This window comes from Electrophorus electricus, chromosome 14, assembly GCF_041902795.1.
Source record: "Electrophorus electricus isolate QZ-2024a chromosome 14, ASM4190279v1, whole genome shotgun sequence".
NCBI lineage: Eukaryota > Metazoa > Chordata > Actinopteri > Gymnotiformes > Gymnotidae > Electrophorus > Electrophorus electricus.
This window is the reverse complement of record NC_137510.1, coordinates 18,898,192-18,917,156: the sequence shown is the minus strand read 5'-3', so window position 1 is coordinate 18,917,156 and position 18,965 is coordinate 18,898,192. Positions and strand designations below refer to the sequence as shown.

Here is an 18,965-nt window from a genome sequence, read left to right as displayed (position 1 = left end):
CTCAAGGTGAGACACAAAACATACTTGAATGTCCACACAATGTCCCTAAGGATGAGCTGATGAGGGAGAGCCTCAGACAAAATGGGGATCTGGTCACCATGGCAGCAAAGGAGGTACCATGGCATCAGCCCCCCTATATAATGTGCCACTAACAGAAGCTGATGGAACACAATCCTACCAATGGCTGGAAAAGGCGGGACTCAAGGACAGCACAGAGGCACTAACTCAGCACTAGATCAACTAATGCAGGGTTGTATTACCTTAGACAAAACCCAAAAAAGTGCTCAATCTAAATTTGAGACAATCTAGCACCTATCAACAGGATGTAAGATACTGGCAGGGAAGGCAAACACTGAGAGACATGATCAAGTGACAGGGATCATATACAGGAACATATGCAAAGCAAATGAGTCGAACACCCCTTCCAAATAGGTAGAAGCACAGAGAGTGGTAAAGAAAAACAAGGATGAGATCCTGTGGACCTCCAGACACAAATAGATAATTAAGTAGTGGTGGACCAACCAGATACTGTCGTAGTGGACAAGATGCAGGAAAGAAAACTGCCCCAAATGATGGAAACATCCCAAGGAAGGAATATGTTGGAAATGTTGGAAAAATACCTGAGATTCAAAGAAGAAAACACCAAAGTTGTTCCAGTGGTGAAAGAAGCACTTCAGGTCCCTCTGCTGGAGTAGTGGATGCAACAGATCCCAGCTGACAATATCAATCTATGAACAATCTAAAAGAGCACAAAGCTAGGAAGTTTCAGGCCTCTGGTACAAGGCCCAAGTGTGAGAAAAACGGATATGATCACCCACTGTGTTTATACCCCGAATGGCCACTTTAGTAGAGAGACACCCATCTAGTAGTGCATTGGACCTCCTTTGGCCTTCAGAACCACAGCAATTTGTCCATGGCATAGATTCTACTAGGTGTTGAAATAGAACATCCCATTCTATCCCGTCCCAGAGGCGCTCGATAGGATTAAGATCTGGGGACTGAGAAAGTCAGGGAAACAAGGAAAACGCACTGTCATGTTTCTGGAACTAATCCATGGCTATTCGACCATTGTAACATGGTGCATTGTTTCTGAAATATTGCCCATGGCTTCTAGCTCCGATGACCATGCCTCACACGAAGTTGCTCAGATCGCTCGATTTTGCCATTTTATTGTGGATTCACACTGAAACTGATCCACGGAAAACTCGTTCACCTGATTTTATGCTGGGGTGATGTGTCTAATTTCCATACAGGGTAGCTCCAGATGTGAAATGGCAGACACACACACCCTTTCTGATAAACTGTTATTTTGATTTAAAAGGAAGTAGTAGCACATGTTTGTGTTTTGGGCTGTGGGTTATGCACATGGGAGACAGGGGGACTTTTTTGCTTTCATTTTTCATGATGGGAATCTTCCTCCAGTGTGTCATTAAACAACGCAAGTGACAAGACCATATAAAGTACAGATTGTTTATTATGCACTGCATTTTGCCTGAAGACAATATCATTGCTGAATTAGAGTTATATCAAAGCTTTTCTCAAACGTTGAATATGAAGAGAAACAACCAATGTTTCGTGTGTGTGTGTGTGTGTGAGAGAAAGAGAGCGCATGGTGCCACAACACAGCTTCTGTCTTTAGCTGTGCTTTTCCTCCTGTGCACCACCCCACAGTTTCCCAGTACAACCTTCCCAGGAAAATATCTCCGGCTCCTTCCCATCTCATCCCCGCACACCGATCCCTGCCTCTTGCAGCTCTGTGCTGACCTTTCCCATGCACTCTCTGCTCTTGGATACTCAGCAGCAGAAAACTAGAAGGTTTGTTAAGAAACATACTGGGATCCCTCTCTTCATTCTTTTTCTTTTTTTTTTTTGTAGGGCACTGGACAAGGCGGTAGGCAGCTATGAGCAATAAACCTCATTTCTATAGCACAGCTCCCTATTAGACTCCCTATTAGTTTTTCCTCATAAATTGGCAAATCAAAGGTAGCACTTGGTGCATTCTCATGGATATGATGCAACAGTAAAGGCTGCAGATACCATAACTCATTCTCAGAATGCTATACAAAGAATCACCATTTGCAGATGTGAACTACTTTACTTTTGGTCTAAATAAAGCAGTTCTGTTTTTTGGCAGTACAGTTTTATGGGCCTCTGTCTACTCCTGCTCTCCACTCTTCCCACGGATGTGCTGCAGCAGGGCGTTGGCTCTATGCTGTAGGTTGTGGATGGTGGTCCGGAGGCCTGCTGCACCTCCTCTGCTTTCCCACAGTGCCTTATCCGCAGAGAGGGAGTGCAGGAGCAACTGCTCCAGGCAGCCTGAGCGGAGCACCTGCAACGCCCTTGCCGGGAACCTGCCAATCACAGAGTGCTCTGTTCTCAGGGCAGGCTCTCACTGTTAGGGCTTTTTAATGTCCTGCACTAATATTAGTACTAATATAATATTAGTAATACCAGCATACAGTAATTCAATGTACTCCAATTTCAAGGTCAGGAATAGATTTTGATTTTACATCATTGATGTATAGTTATTGATGTATGATTATTTGTGGATGTCCTGTAAACATGAGCCCTCGCCTTAATGCACAGTGGCTATATATATGTGGATACAGTTCCCCACATATATCAACTTTTCAAAAACCTTGATCTTTCATGATCAGTACTTACTCATCAATGCCTTCAAGCAGCCTGAAGTTAAGGTCGTCCTGTGGGTGACGAGGTCTGCCTGCATTATCTATAAACACCAGTCTGGAGGGATCAGCCCTGCGAACCTGCAGAGACATTGAGGAGGAGAGAAAAGGTAATGAAATGAAATAATGAAATATAATGAAATAACTGCAGTACATTTGTGCGCAAGAAACTGCAACAAGTACCCTAACTAGGTAGGCAATACAATAATTGCAGTAGTAACATAATAGTAACAGAAACAATAAAAACATAAACATGACCCTTTGGTAAATCTTATAGCAAAAGAACAGAGTATAACACCATGGACAATGGTTTTCAAAACCAGCACGTAAATGAAGCCCTGGTGTTTAAAAGGTTAATATAAGCTCATAAGATCCTTGCTGCTCCAGCTGGCCCACAGCATGCAGAAGGCTTTTGACCGATACATAACAAGGGGATTGAACGTCCTGTAGTCATGTAGTATACTGCTACAGTATCTTGTACTGCAGTACTACAGCATATGTGGAAAGCAGAACTCCCACAAATCACAACACGTAGCAGTGTTGTTTCTACTGTGGGACAGTGGTTATCAAACGAAAGCACATTCATCCCCCCTTATAAAGATTCACCATTCAATTCTTACTGTCCTGGAATGACAATTTTATAATGATGGTGTCCAAGATGATCAATCATTTTTAAAAATGCGAGGGTGTCTCATAAGATGTAAAATGGCAAGTAACCTTTCAAATGATCCAGGTCATAAACTTTAGTAGTGGTCAAAGAGGGAGAGACAATAAGAAACAGAAATGTCTGTCTGCTGTGCTTCAGTTCAGATAAATCATGAATTTTGTTTCATTGCAATTGCAACAGATTCTGCTAGTATCAAGGGTCATCTGTTATCCCCAGGCAAGTCAATATTTCTATATGTATCTGGAGATAAAAAAGTGCAATAGAGTTATGTTTCACTGAAGCCACTGTGTCATCATTTATGCATGTGTCCTCTGAAAGGAAGTGAAACAGACTTCATACACAAGCCACTTTGGGACTAAACAGCTCAAGGACACTGTTGAAGTATCTTCAGTGTGGAAATGCATGCTTATCATCAGGTTGCAAATAACATTACAGAGCAAATCACCAAAAAAAACCAAACAACAACAACAAGCTCAAAGAAACAAGATCAAAGGAAAACAGGAATAAAAATGTTTGTTAAAATGTGATATTAACTATGATGCAGTACATTATTTAGGTTAATTTAGGTGCTCTCAAGGTTAAAATGACATTACCAAAATATGCACCAACATTAAATGCTGGGGGTTTGAACATTGGACATTGAGAAGGTTCTCCACACACAGGTCAGCAGGGTCAGGATGGAACCCACAGCAGTACCGGTCAAGTCTGTCGTGGACCTGGGGAGGAGCAGAGATGTGGAGGAGGGATGCATGTGCATATATATATATATATATATAAATGTATGTATGTGTGTATCCTGTATCCTTTCCATTTCTATAACGGTAACTTTATCCAATTACATGAAACATCTATGAACGTATGATGATAAATAATCCTATACATGATTTAAAGGATTAAGAACAACAACAAAAACAACAAGAATGCTAATAATAATAATCACCCTCATCAACACTGTTTCATTTATTTACGTAGCATAAACTCTTTAATAGTACCATGTTGCGGTTTGTTCAGAGTACTGTTTACTCCTGTGTGGTCAGTATCTTGGATGTGACGCTCAGGCTGTGGAGAGTTGCTATCGTGAGCTCGAGGTGTGTGTTTTAGCAGGCATGTCTGAGTTAACACTCCTCCTTGCACTTCGACTCTCACACACCCCTGCTACATTACACACAGCTCCTAAAGGCTGCCTTATGAAGCAGACGCCACACCAATTTTGTGCTAAAAGGTCTGAGAAGTGTATAGGTCACAGAAGATACATTCTAATATGGGATATTATGAGGACAGATGACAAATCAAGTCATTAGATAAGATAAAATTACAGAGTTGGACAGTATTTATCTTTCGGCACACAGAGTGTCTATACAGAGTGTGGCAGCTTCTGTGCTCACACCTCAGTATGTGTGGCACATAGTATGCTGAACAGGTTTGTCTACCACAACAGACTGAAACTCACCGTCTCTGTGCTTAATGCCAGGTTAGAGATAATCACTGGATTCACTTACATGCTTTTAACAGCAGCACTGCCAATGAACCATCATGAATAACTCATAGCATTTTCCCTGTGGAGGATTCTGCAATGCAAGCTTTCATCACTACAGTCTTTTCTTGTCCATGTACCTACATAAAGCTTAGCACATTCACATGCACTTATGTTAACCTGTATGATTCCATGGTTACACACACAAACACACACACATACATACACACACACTTATGCATCGAAATGTAAGACCCACTCATTCCCACATTATATGCAAGAACAGGAAACTCAGTGTGCATGTTATGTGCATTGGCAATATAACTTCTCTAGCAGTTGGACTCTCAAAAGATTCATGTGAAAGAGGACCATGCTCCTGCAAGTTCTTATTCACAGATCAGGGCAGCACAGAGAAGGTGTCCTGTTCCTGTGGTGACAGGCCATGAGAGTGTCCTTCACGCTGTTCCACGCTGATGAGTGTTAAGTTGCACCTCAGTGCCATCAGAGCTGTTAAATGAGGAGTTGGGAACAAGTGTTCACGGGTCCCACTCAGCAATTTCATCAGATCAATACCATGCTATTAGCTGTTGGCTAGGTTACACTTATTGACTTTTCTCTTTGTGTATCCTTATGTTTTATTCATGGGCTATCCATGGGCACACAAATCTCATATCACACACACACACACACACACACACACACACACACACACACACATATATATGTTCATGTACACAGAGCTCAACACAAGTCTGAATTGGATTCTTTTGTAGTTAAATTGGCTTCATTTGACTGTGTGCGAAGTTTCAACAAATCAAATGGATTTTTTATTTTTACATAACATAGTTGAGAGTACAAGGACCAGATACTTCAAACTAAAGAACACCACTGTAAGATGTTTTCAACATAATTAACAAGTACTATGATTTGTTTTTGCTATTACAACCGAATTTGACTCTGTTGCGTATTTTGGCATGCCTCATGACAGAGTGTACACAACATTTTAATCTTAAACCCCCTAACAGAACACTGCTTTATATATAACAGACTGATAAATCATCCATGGAGCTAATTTGTATGTCACCCTCAGCCTTTTCTTCATCAGCTCCATTTCACTCTTCATGTACCAGAGAAATCTATGCTCACATGATCATGTCATCTTATGTCACCATGGTAACCCTTGCTCTAATTTCTGAAAAATTACTTTGTGGAGTCTTTCTTTAGGGAATGAGTGTCAGTTAACAGGAAGAGGAAAATAAAGGGAAGCTGTGTCCTCTAATGCCCTGCGGTGCATTACAGACACCTTTAAATCTAATTATAACACTTTCATTTTGACACAAACACTAAGCATATCCTAGATAGTGTCTTGCACAGAGGATAATTAAACCAATTAATTACATATAGTCTTGCTACTAAGTTATACATTTAATAAACTGCGGCACTTGACTGTTAAAAACCTGGCTGTGATTCAATGTCGAATTAGCTACCCAATTACAGTCATCCATGTCGCAGACAGAGTCATGAACTCTGTGACCAAGTGCTTCTACTTCACCCTGGATCAGAAAATCCACATTTTGCTGTTGGTAGAAAATGTGAGTCATAACACCAGCTAAAGCATTATACAGAACAATGTAAGGGTGTCCTATTTTCTGAAAAATAAACAATGCTGATGAAATCATTATTCACAGTCTTTTGCATGACATTGCTCTTGGCAGCTCACTGTTTACTTGGCAGAAACAACATTTCACATTGTGAAACATAAATCTGTTAACCAGAATTCAAATCAGACTTTAAAATGTATGTGTACAACACATTTTTATAAGGGTTTTCATCTTTTTTGATGCCTCTTTTTGCTGTACATTTGTTGCAAATTTTAACATCAATCTACTTTATGTGATGTTAAATATGACATCCTTAAATTTTGTTTGATGTAATGCTCAGCATAAAATGATATTAAAATTGTATTTCAGAAAATCAGTATGGCCTTAACCGAACCCCTCACCTGTAGCAGAAAGTCAAACAGCGCTAGCCGTCCCCACTCCGAATGGTGTACCCCTACACACGCAGAGGAGTTCAGAGGCATCTGTATCCCACACCTGGTCTTTAGTAGAGTCTGATACTGAGGCCATGTGAGGCTGAAAGATTTCTGGTCATTATCATCATCAGCTAGATGCTGAATGTCTGGGTCCCACCACACTACAGGTCTGAGAGAGCCACTGGTATACTTGTATGGGAGGAGATCACTATGGAAGGTCCTTAGAACGGCTGGAAGACTCCTATTAAGACCAAGAACCCTGTCCAGGTGGAATGCAAGTACTTCAAACCAGTCACTGGTGCGTTTGATCAGGGCACAGTTTCCAGTCTCGCAGAGCCTGCTATGGTTCCCCCCTAGTGGAAGAGCACAGTCACTGCAACTACCAAGTCCCACTTGAAGCACTTGCCCATGGCCAGGAAGTCTAGCTTTACTCAGCACAGTGCCTGTGGCAAGCATATCCATCTTCTCCACATCATCTCTACTAAACCAGGGCAGAGATTCAGCCCTAGTCTGCCTCCAGTTCTCACGGAAATTCTTATCATGTAGTGTTTCACACCAACCAGTCATGAAGTCCCTCCCATCAGCCTCCGCCCCAGACACGATGTTGATATTTTTGCTTGTGAAGTGGTGCCTCTCCTTCTTGGCGGGTTCTGCTTTCCTTTCATGTATATTGGTTTCTCCTGAGGCATGCTTAAGCTCCAGAGGCTGCTGTGCACCAGCCTTCCCTAGCAGCCTCTCTGGCTTGGGCCCATCTGGACTGCATTTGTGCCTGCATGGTCTCATGTCTGGCTGGAGACTCTGCATGCTGGCAGACTGCAGTACGGTTTGCACATGACTGGAGAGAAGATGATGAATGTCATTACTTAAGACTTTGCCATTGCCTTGTTTGTTGTTCTGCCTTCCCTTAGCACTGGCTTTGAACATCTGGGGCAAGTGCTTGTTTTTGCCTAGATAAACCCCTTGCTTCGGTTTTGTGAACGTCCTCTTCACATTGTTTTTCAGGTGCTTTTGGATGGCTCGTTGGACCCTTTCTTGAACCTTGTTGCCTCTGTGCTGGTGGTGGCGGCCCTCCAGTGGTAGGGGCTTGGCTGGATCTTTCATTTCCGAAAGCTTCCAGGCTCCGCTACGGCCATGTGGAGGGAGCCGGTGGAGAGGTAGGATGGAATCCGTCACTTTTAGCCCAGTGGCTTGCTTATGCTGAGGCCCCTTAGGGGGAACGCTCCTCTCCTCTGAGGGGGAGGGTGAACGTGTGTTGATCATCACTGCTGACACGGTGAGGAGAGAAAGAAAAGCCACAATGTAGCGCCGCTTCACTCTCAGCTTCAGCCCTGGTCTTAGACTCTGCCACACAGAGCACAGAAACAATGCTGATTAAAAAAATACAGACAACAAATCTTCAGTAAACTCTATGCAGTTAAAAAGCTGCTCAAATTGCAGGGATAGAGCAGAGGTCTATATGTGTTAGAAGGAATAACATTCATGTGCTGCTACTAGGCCTGTATATCATAGTGAATAGGCTATGTTAAAAAATATAAATACAAGCTAATGAGAGAGAAGCTGGTCAGGAAATATGGCAGAGAAAAGTAAAAAAAATCCATTTGGAAAGGAATGTGATTCCTTGTCAGAATAATGGTGTTTTGAAAGGGAGTGTCCTAAACATGTGTTTAGCTTTTCTCTCAAAGGCTTTCTTTAATTATCCCACCCCAAATATAACTTTTTCACAACGGGCAAGCAGTAATTTAGGGCCACGCATGGAAACAATTTTCTAACAATGTATATTCACAAATAGGAAAGAAATTCATTTTGTTCTTTGCAGACTTTTTCCCATTAAACACTTTGTTGTTTGTTTGTTTTTTTTGTTTTTTTGCTTAACATTTTCATATCACATAAAATCTGGTCTGCTCCACTGAATAAAACCTTTTCCTTTGAAGGTAAAAGGGAGTGTGATATGCTGATATATGCTGTATTGTTATGCTTTTGAGGGATGCCTGAGGATAGGAATGTACCAACTCTGTAAGATCCACTAACTGTAGCTGAAAAGGTTTATGACTTTTCCAGATAGCGTCTATGAAAGGCTCCCATTATACTGTGGGTTGAAGAATGTCATGCCTGAAGCAGCACGGGATTGGAGTTCTTCTGGTGCAGCTTCTCTTGGCTATGAGGAAGCTCAGGCCGAGCCCGACCTGTTGAAGGCTGAGCAGTGTCGTGCTTGCTGGCTGGCCTGTTTTACACAGCTTTGCTGTAAGGCTTGGAATATTAAGGTGACCGAAGATGTAAGCTATCCACATTTGGGATAAGGTTTGGTTTTTGTGGTCAACCATACACTCTTGAAAAACACAAGCTCAGCTCAGAAATGATTCATCAGTGGGATATGATAGCCTGGAGAGAAACGGGAAGAGGGAGTAGGAACATGCAAGCTGAAAGCACAGACGAGGCCTTCAGTCCAACCAAACAAAGTGACTCTTCACTGCACATGACATATGCCTCGAAGTGGTTTACTGAAGCCTGTACATTATTATTATGAAAGTGAAAAATAGCAATAAAAAATTTGTATTAGACACAAAGCAAGACATAAAATCACAAAAGAAGGTGGAAGTTGGGGTAAAAGGGTCAACAGAGATTTTATTTCAGCACACATAATGATCACATTTGCTTGTTCCTGAGGTTAATAGAATAATGACTGTATATATCTTAGCATAAGATTGACTGTATTTAAATATATGGTCAGTTTATGAAGTCAGTCTCCCATAAACTGGATCAAAACAATACAAATTTCAAGAGACAATAGCTCAGTGTCTTGTTTTCGTTTTTGCACTATTTTGAATGCCAGATTGATGTTTAGCACCTGGTGTTCCCATTTATCAGGGCAACAGTCTTGCATGTGTGCTACACTAAACTGCTTTAACACTCTCTGTATGCAAAGAGCTCCAATTAGCATAGCAAAGGTTTCACAACATTCAACAAGGCAGAACTCACACTCACACACCCTGAGGTAATATGGAAAACAGCTAATTTAAACACCTTTTAATGTCATTAAAAATGTCAAATAGGCATCACTATGCTAAAAAATAACCAGTTCCCAATGCACTCTATTACATTATAGTCTATAGCACTTAAAGTGACAGAAAAGAGACTTTAGATACAAGTTCCTGTAAAAGCAATCTGATACAAGAGTCTTGAGATAAACATCAGGATAGGCTACTAACCCAAATGAAAACTCCAATGAAATGTTCTACCCGGCTAAACACAGAACAGTAAATATTCTCAAACCGAAGAAGAAATAGTTTAATCCTAGCTGAGAAAATGGAAATGCACTCACATTCCCGTGAGCTTGGCAGGCCTTTTGCTGCACTGAGTCTGTGTCTGCCTGCTTTATAAGGCAGAGGGAAGACAGGTCATTTCCTTCCTCCTCTGTCCCTGCCTCAATTTCTTTGGCACAGCTGGGTCTGTCTCTACCTCTGGCAAAGCGGAATTACACATTTGGAATTTCACATGCAGTTCAAGTGATGGCTCTTTCTTCATCATCTATGTCTATAGCCTTTTACTGAGGGCTGCATTGCATAGTATGTCTATTTAAAGCTGATACCATTACAAACGGTGTAGCTATGTAATGTCAAGACATTAACATTCCCACTGACAGTGTGTCTTTGAAATCTGAAACTGAAAATTGCTTGATCTAGTTATTTTTGGAAAAATAACTTTTGCTCTAAAGTTGTGGCATGGCAGAGTCTGCAGTAGATTGATCAGCTGCTAAACATATACTGACCAAATTGAGAGTTACAACAGCAAAGGGCATTGTAACTATTGTTTCTTTGCCCTGATATACATATTCCAATGTAAATGGTAAAAACTGTGCAATCCTTACTCAAGCATAAACACAGCAATATGATGGATTTTACTACACCCTTTCCCCACTTACCAGACAAACAAGCAGCAGCTGAGAGAATATTTTAGAGAAGCTGATCTGATTGCTTTAAACACAGAGGATAATGAAGTGGCAGCAGGGCCAGGCAAGTAACCCCCCCCCCCCCCCAGGAGATGATTAAGATGAGGTCAGACCCAATTTCAACAATAATGATCGGACCTTTCAGAGAAGCTGACAGAGCAGCATAATTACACTGCCTCTAGCTTTAAACTAGAACTTATAGAAATGTCAAACATTACGATGATTATGGCAAGTACCCTCAGCCTTGAGAAAGACAGGAAAAGGCAACCAACAGCCGGCAACTGAACGCTGGTTTGCAAAATGGAGAGGAAAGATTAGAATGAGTGGGTGCTAATGACAACAGAGAACAAAGCCTCACTTGGTGTTCGGCAGTAATTGGGTGAGAATGCGCTTTGAGGCCACTGTAGCTGTCGGGACAGGACTGTCAGTATAGGAGAGGCATGTATACAATTATCCTGTCTATTACTGTGTTTGCAGAGAGAAAGGAAGAGGGAGAAAGCTTCTCAAATTATTTAGAATATCAGTGGGTGACACTGAACATGCCAGTATATATCATCCTTCCCTTTAAGACAGGAAGACACTCCGCAACTATAATTAGATTAGAAGGCCCATACTCTGATAGACTATGCTTCAGACGCACTACTATCCTCTTTCTATTATGATGAATCAGAATTCTGAACTTTTGAGAAGTGAGAATGGCTTTTTTTGGACCCGCAGATCAGTTTGGATCAGAGGTCAAATCTGCAGTTACTCACATGTGTATGTGACTTCTTGCGCAAATCAGCAGTACAGTACACTATTGTACAGCACTGTGAAAAACAGATCCACAAGTCCTCAAATACCATTTGTGTACTGTCCTCAAATAGCATATCTCTACTGTCATGAATACTAACACTAAAAGACTTTTGGAAGACAACACATATTCACTATTTGCAGCAAGCTCAGCTTCATTGACCAGCTATGCCAGCTGTGTCCCCATCCCCACAACCCCAATACACAGACCTTATAGTGAACGATGACTTTATGATGCATGATTTCCAAGGAAAGACACAGAGGTGTAGGGAAAACAGTAAAGGCAAAGATGGAGGACTGTGTGTGAGTGAGAGAGAGAGAGAGAGAGAGAGAGAGAGAGAGAGAGAGAGAGAGAGAGAAGCAGACAGAGAGGGAGAGAGAGGCAGACCGACAGAGAGAGAGAGAGGCAGACAGAGAGAGAGCGAGAGAGAGAGAGGGAGAGAGAGGCAGACAGAGAGAAGCAGACAGAGAGGGAGAGAGAGGCAGACAGACAGAGAGAGAGAGAGACAGACAGACAGACAGAGAGAGAAGCAGACAGAGAGAGAGAGGCAGACAGAGAGAGAGAGGGAGAGAGAGGCAGACAGAGAGAGAGAGCGAGAGAGAGAGGGAGAGAGAGGCAGACAGAGAGAGAGAGAGAGGGAGAGAGAGGCAGACAGAGAGAGAGGCAGACAGAGAGAGAGAGCGAGAGAGAGAGGGAGAGAGAGGCAGACAGAGAGAGAGAGAGAGGGAGAGAGAGGCAGACAGAGAGAGAGGCAGACAGAGAGAGAGAGGCAGACAGAGAGAGAGAGGGAGAGAGAGGCAGACAGAGAGAGAGAGCGAGAGAGAGAGGGAGAGAGAGGCAGACAGAGAGAGAGAGAGAGGGAGAGAGAGGCAGACAGAGAGAGAGGCAGACAGAGAGAGAGAGCGAGAGAGAGAGGGAGAGAGAGGCAGACAGAGAGAGAGAGAGAGGGAGAGAGAGGCAGACAGAGAGAGAGGCAGACAGAGAGAGAGAGCGAGAGAGAGAGGCAGACAGAGAGAGAGAGAGGGGGAGAGAGAGGCAGACAGAGAGAGAGAGAGAGAGAGAGGCAGACAGAGAGAGAGAGAGAGACAGACAGAGAGAGAGAGAGAGGCAGACAGAGAGAGAGAGAGAGAGAGGCAGACAGAGAGAGAGAGAGGCAGACAGAGAGAGAGAGAGAGAGAGAGAGAGGCAGACAGAGAGAGAGAGAGAGAGAGAGAGAGAGAGAGAGAGAGAGAGAGAAATGAGCCATCTGCTCCTGTCCCTTGTCCCACATCAGCGTGCCATCAGTGCTGTCTATTGGTTAGATGTCCAGATGTTTCTGACATTTGTCTCCACAGCCTTGTGTGTGTATGTGTGTATGTGCGCATGTTAGCGAACAGTCTCTCTTCCTCACTTATTCGTCCCTGTGTCCTATGGGTGCAGAGAGACACATTGTTTTTACCCTGTGCTGTCAAGTGCCAATTCAGGTGTTTTCCTTCTGTATTACACCAAACACTGTATTATCTTTCAGTACATCTATAAATCAGAGTAGTCACTCTTACGACTGACAACCCATCACACTGTGCTTTGCTGAATGTAATCTAATTCATTCGTTTTCACAATCGCTTATAAACATTTCTCAATTCTGAGTTCACTTATTCACAACTCTTCATATAGTTCTCTTAACCAATATGCAGCTCAGCCGAGCAGTTAACCTCTCTTAACCAAAATGCACTGAAACGACCAAAACACTTGCATGCACGCCTTAAAATCGACTGAATATTAACACAGATTAGTGTTAGTGTTCTCTCAACAAGAACACTTTATCCACACTTAGCTGAACCTCTTTATTTTATAGAAAGTACATCATATATGTTACAAAAATTAACCAGAAATTCTCCAGCATACTTCTGGATGTCTGAAATGTCCACTGTTGCTCATTTCCCAATCATAGTCCTCCATCGCTGGTGTGATTGGTCCATACTGAAACCAGCTTCATCCACAAATGCACATATATGGAGTGTTTGACTTGTTTCAAACTCCATTACTCTCTACAATACACTAATTGAAACTTATTGGTAGCAGATTTCCTTCACACAGAGTTCTACTCAAAGTGTATTGAGTATCCATTGCTTAATGCTAATTATATGCTTACACTTTAAATATTTCTGTATATAGTGTTGTTTGCCAACACTCTAGCTTGAGATTTAAGGCATTGTTGGTGATGTCCATGACAACTATTGTGAAAAATTCTACCTCTTTTCTGTGTGCAAGGCAACCTGTGTACTATAAAGCAGAAAAAATAGTGTTTTTGGGGCCTTTGCTCAACTTATAAATCAAGATGTCATTGCAGAATGTACACATTACCTGTTGAGCTTAAAAATCTTGGCAAGAGAATTGGGCGTTCAGCCTGGCAGGTGTAGCTGCACTCTCACTCAGCCTCTTACTGATAGACCATCAGTTTTGACATGACAGCAGCCCTAATCTGTGACTACACTTTCTACCTTGACTGCGTCTTCCTCTTCCTCTCCCAGACAGTCTTTTTTTTTCTGCCAGCAAGATTCATTTTTACACGGAAAAATCATTCCAGAGATGTTCCCTTTTGTTTAGATGGTAAAAAAGTGGAAAGCAAAACAGCTAGGTAGGTCTTCAACTAAACTGAGAATCACCTATGATTGGTGGATTTTTAAATTATTTTAATACAATTCTGAATCCAAAGAAATATGAATAAGTGCAGTCAAGTTCAGATTTCAAATCTGCTTTGAACATGAATTGTTCTATGTGAAATGTGAAAATATGCTTTAGATATACAGAGCTTTGCTGGAGAGGGAGTTTGAGTGAGAAAGGAATTCCTGAATTTGGAAAGATCTGAATTTGGGACTCTCAGTTCTTCCCACATAATCTGATGTTGTGCTAATTGTTTAAAGAGTTTTGAAAAAGTAATTCAGTTAAACGTGAATAACACTTGTTGGCAATTTTTTAAAAACTAATTACAATTCTTATAATAGATACCATGAGTCTGATAGATAATTGTGCAGGATGATACATTTTGCACAATTCTACAAAGATTATTTGCCCAAAGACAAAATGTCCAGATCCAGTATTTCTATGATAGTCTCCAGACACTGACATCCTACCATTGTTACTGTTGCCATGCCAACTGATACCGCCATAAGCATAGTAAATTAGTAAATTATGACACTACACACTCTGTGTTATCTCTGTGCTTCTGGAGAAAAAACCCCATTGTCTCTATCTCCTTATTTAGTCATGAGTATCAGGAACATATCCCCACACCACACACAGACACATACATGCACACACGCACACACACACACACCCCAGATTATTCCCATATATATATATATATATATATATATATATATATATATATATATATATATATATATATATATTTACTGCTACAGATTGTCAGTAAATGTGTGTGTGAAAAACCGAGAGAGAGTGAGTGAGAGAGTATGTGTACGTGTGTGCGTGTGCTTTTGTGTGTTAATGGAGCCTATACTACACAGAAAACACAAAAAACAGTTTCATGACAGTGAAGTCATGGTAATAAATGGTGTCAGGCAGTACTTTTCCCTTGTGTGTATGTGTGTGTTTATGTGAATAAGAAAAAAATGGGTGTTTGTGTGTGTGCTTGTTCTGCTGCCAGTAGGTAGGATTTAAGATTTTAATCACACAGTAAATGGAAAGTCAGTTTTATACTTTCCTTCAAAGCATTTCTAGGATAAAAGTACTATTTCTTTTGCATTTGTGTTATCATGCTCCAATTAGTTCTGTATTTATTGAATCAGACATTGTTTAATTAGGAATTTAAGAATGGGTAAAAAATAAAGCAAGTCACTTCCTCCAGACTTCGGTTTGCATTGCCTATGAATGTTCATCCTATTGCCTGTTTGGCCTGACTATGGCTGCTCTAATGACAGGCTTGACTACAGCCTCTCTATGCCTTCACTATGGTATCTCTATACACATAAGATGCCATGCATACCAGATCCTGCAAAACACACAATGATTTATTTGCTGTCACTGAATTATCATGAATTATCATTGCCACTTTGCTCTGAGCTTTACTGTGAAATTCTCCTCTGTGTTAAAGTCTATCACCGGGGGCCAACTCCGGTCCTGAACATCCACAGCCAGCATTGATTTCCAAGCTGGTTTCATGAGGGAAGTGTAAACATCCAATAGATGTTTTAATTAGGCTAGAAGGACCAAAGACTTTCAATATTCAATACGTCACACACACACACACACACACACACACACACACACACACACACACACACACACACACACACACACACACATACACACACACACACACACACACACAGAGAAACAAATATACACACACACATGCACATATAGAGTAATAGGTCTGTAGAAGTGTATGGACCAATCAATTATAGTTACAGTGCTCTATAGGTTACATCAGAATACAGAGGACAAAGCCATGATAATTCTAGCAAGACCATGAGCACTAAAAACAGTATTTAAATTATACTTAAGGCTTAGCAAAATAGTACAGGGCAGGTAATTGTGACATGATTTAAACCACAATTTAAATACTTTAAACTGGTTAAAATCAGGGACACATGATGCACCACATATCATTCTTTAAAGCAGGTACTTAAGAGTCCATATCAGTGTAGTCCATATCAGAGTATCTATGTTCACTTATGACTGGCATATGTTATTTATTAAGGTATTATATAAATTATGGATGTATTATAAGTGTTTTGACTGTTTGTGCACCACTTCGTAATGTATTCCACACCTTAAGTGTGATTTACAGTGACCAGGATGTCAGGAAAAGGGCACTGTTCTTTCAGTGCCCTGGCAAATGGGTCTCTAAGAAAAAAGGTTAGGGGGCATTCCCATGCTTCTCTTTATGCAAGTGAATTCAAGATGCCCATCACAGAGTTATATTCTAAAAATATTCATCTTACCAAAACTGTGACATTTCAAAGATATGAAAAAGCTACCAGTGGATATTCCTTTGCTGCACTGGCTGCCTCCTGTCCACTCAAGATCTCACTAAAGACAGTGAAGCACTGGAGCCCTGCATGATCATTCAGCTTCATAGATAGTAAGTCTCAGTAATAATTGCCTTGACGTATTTGAGTTGCCTCTACTTGTCTGAGCAAACATGCTGTTAAATACAACACATGCTGGATAAGTTGGCGTAACTCAAGTGACATTATGCAATCATTCTCCATATATCAAATCTTTTACCAATAAATCGGTTTTCACAGCGTACAGTGGTGGAGCGTGTGATTGACAGATTTATGGAGGTTAGAAATACATCCATGGGTCATTCATAATGCATGATTTCCCAGTGGAGTAGAACATGGGCATGTTTGGACTGCACCACTCAAGGATCTGGCTGCAATATGACACCAGCCATACTCGCGAATAGTGCACAAAGTAGATCTGCTTTCAGAACAGACCCCCCCCCCCCCCCCACATACACACACAAAAAAAAATAGTGAGCCTTGAGATTGGTGATGAGAAATTTGTTTCACAAACATGGCAGTTGTTTCTCTAGAGACTGAATAGGGATGTGATGGATTTATGGGCTTCTTCCTTCACACAACACATGCAACAAAACAAATCAACCCTTACATTAATGAATCAATGCTTACACTAAAGAATCACCCCTTACGTTAATGAATCAATGCTTACACTAAAGAATCATCCCTTACATTCATGAACAAACGCTTACTCTAAAGAATCAACCCTTACATTAATAATTTAATTCTTACACTAAAGAATCAACCCTTACATTAATGAATCAACACACATGAATTAATCACCTCTTACATAAAAGAATTTATGCTTACACTTTACTTGTTTCCTGCCTGACTTAAATAAGTGCTGAGAGTGTTCAGCACTGAGGATTTGGCTGTGCAGAGATTAATTTCCCAATAGCAATGCAACACAAAGAACATCAGAATAATTTACAGAGATAATGGCTTTGAAAACTCTCCCAAAATGATGATGATCTTAATATTTCTTTTGGGCTGTGACCTGAAAATAGACTTTGTGCTTTAGTCAAAACTTTGGTATGGCTTTAAGATCTTGCTGTATTCCATAGCAAATCTTTAATGTGGTGTTGTGTCTCTAATGGGGGCAGTGGTGGCTCAGTGCTCAAGGTACTTGACTATTTATCCAAAGGTTGCTGGTTCAAGTTGCCACTGCTGGGCCCCTGAACAAGGCCTTTGACCATCAGATGCCCAAATTGTGTTCAGTTATAATTGTAGGTCACTTTAGTTAAACACGTCAGCTATATACCATAAATGCCACAGGGCAGTTGTAACTCAGTGGTTAAGGTTCTTGACTAGTAGTGAGAAGGTTGCCAGTTCAAGCCCCACCACAGTCAGGTTGCCACTGTTGGCCCCTGAATAAGGCTGTTAACCCTTGATTGCTCAAGTTGTGTTCTGAATTGTAAGTTGCTATGGATAAAAGTGTCAACTAAATGCTTGGAATGTAATGTTATTCACTTTTACAAATGGTTTAGCATTTTAGTTACATTAAATATGACACCTCTCAGTTACTGCAAACCTAAAAGACATAAAGGTTCTTCGTAGATCCAGGTCTGATTAAACTCGAGGTGGCGCAGTGTAGTTCGCATATAAGTGAGAAACCATACTGAAAATCAGACATCTCCTCTAAATTAGCACCAACTTGCAAGGCAAAGACCCAGTGTCTATACCTGTCTATAAATAAGAAATTGCAGAAGAAACCTCATTTAATTTATAAAGACAGCAGTAGGCTAATTAATAGGCAGTAAAGTCTGCACCCTTACCATTATATTCGTCGAGCGTGTGCACCGGTAACTGTTCTAGCTGCTTAAAGTGTTTACGGTGTTCTCGTTTGTGCGTACACATCGGTTATCTCCTCATACTTCAGATCGACCTTTATCGCCACATCATCTTCATTCCTATCGCGTGAATCAAAAGTGCGGTACCCGAGCTCCACTCATTGCTCATCACTGCAGGTTTTCTTTCCTCTGTGAGATCAGACTACGGCTTTAGGGACAAAAAAACCCCCCAAAAAACCCTGCAAGTTTCGGACCCTGGTGCAGCCCGTTTTATTGTCTACCTTTAAGTTGAACTTCAACTCCGAACCTACAAAGCTGGAAAACTAATGCGTCCACAAGTTCATATTCTTCTCCAAGGACCAACCTTTTGCAAAGAGTTAGAGTGCATAAGGAAAGTCCCTCCGGATTCGTCTAGGTTCGTGGTGGAATGTACTGAAACATGAGAACAGACAGCGCGGGTTTTAAAAATCGCTTAGATAGCGCGCCTGTGGAGGTGCGACCAACTGGTAATCTCCACGTTAAAAAGGACTTTTAGGTTTG

The 18,965-nt window shown here is 41.3% G+C and overlaps 1 protein-coding gene across 2 annotated transcripts; it reads right to left on the bottom strand.

Moving 5' to 3' along the window:
- Positions 1 to 1,456: 1,456 nt before the first annotated feature.
- Positions 1,457 to 18,902, bottom strand: gask1a (golgi associated kinase 1A). Of its 2 annotated transcripts, XM_027015414.3 has the most exons (5): positions 18,411 to 18,902; positions 6,831 to 8,204; positions 3,948 to 4,070; positions 2,665 to 2,768; positions 1,457 to 2,351 (listed from the first exon to the last, which is right to left on the bottom strand). In XM_027015414.3, exons 1-5 carry the CDS (start codon positions 18,411 to 18,413, stop codon positions 2,156 to 2,158), a joined length of 1,800 nt encoding a protein of 599 aa, XP_026871215.2. In that variant the 5' UTR covers positions 18,414 to 18,902; the 3' UTR covers positions 1,457 to 2,155. The 2 variants fall into 2 exon arrangements, with proteins under 2 accessions (XP_026871215.2, XP_081553076.1); XM_081696950.1 differs by lacking the exon at positions 3,948 to 4,070 and having other exon boundaries at positions 18,411 to 18,899.
- Between the last annotated feature and the right edge of the window lie 63 nt (positions 18,903 to 18,965).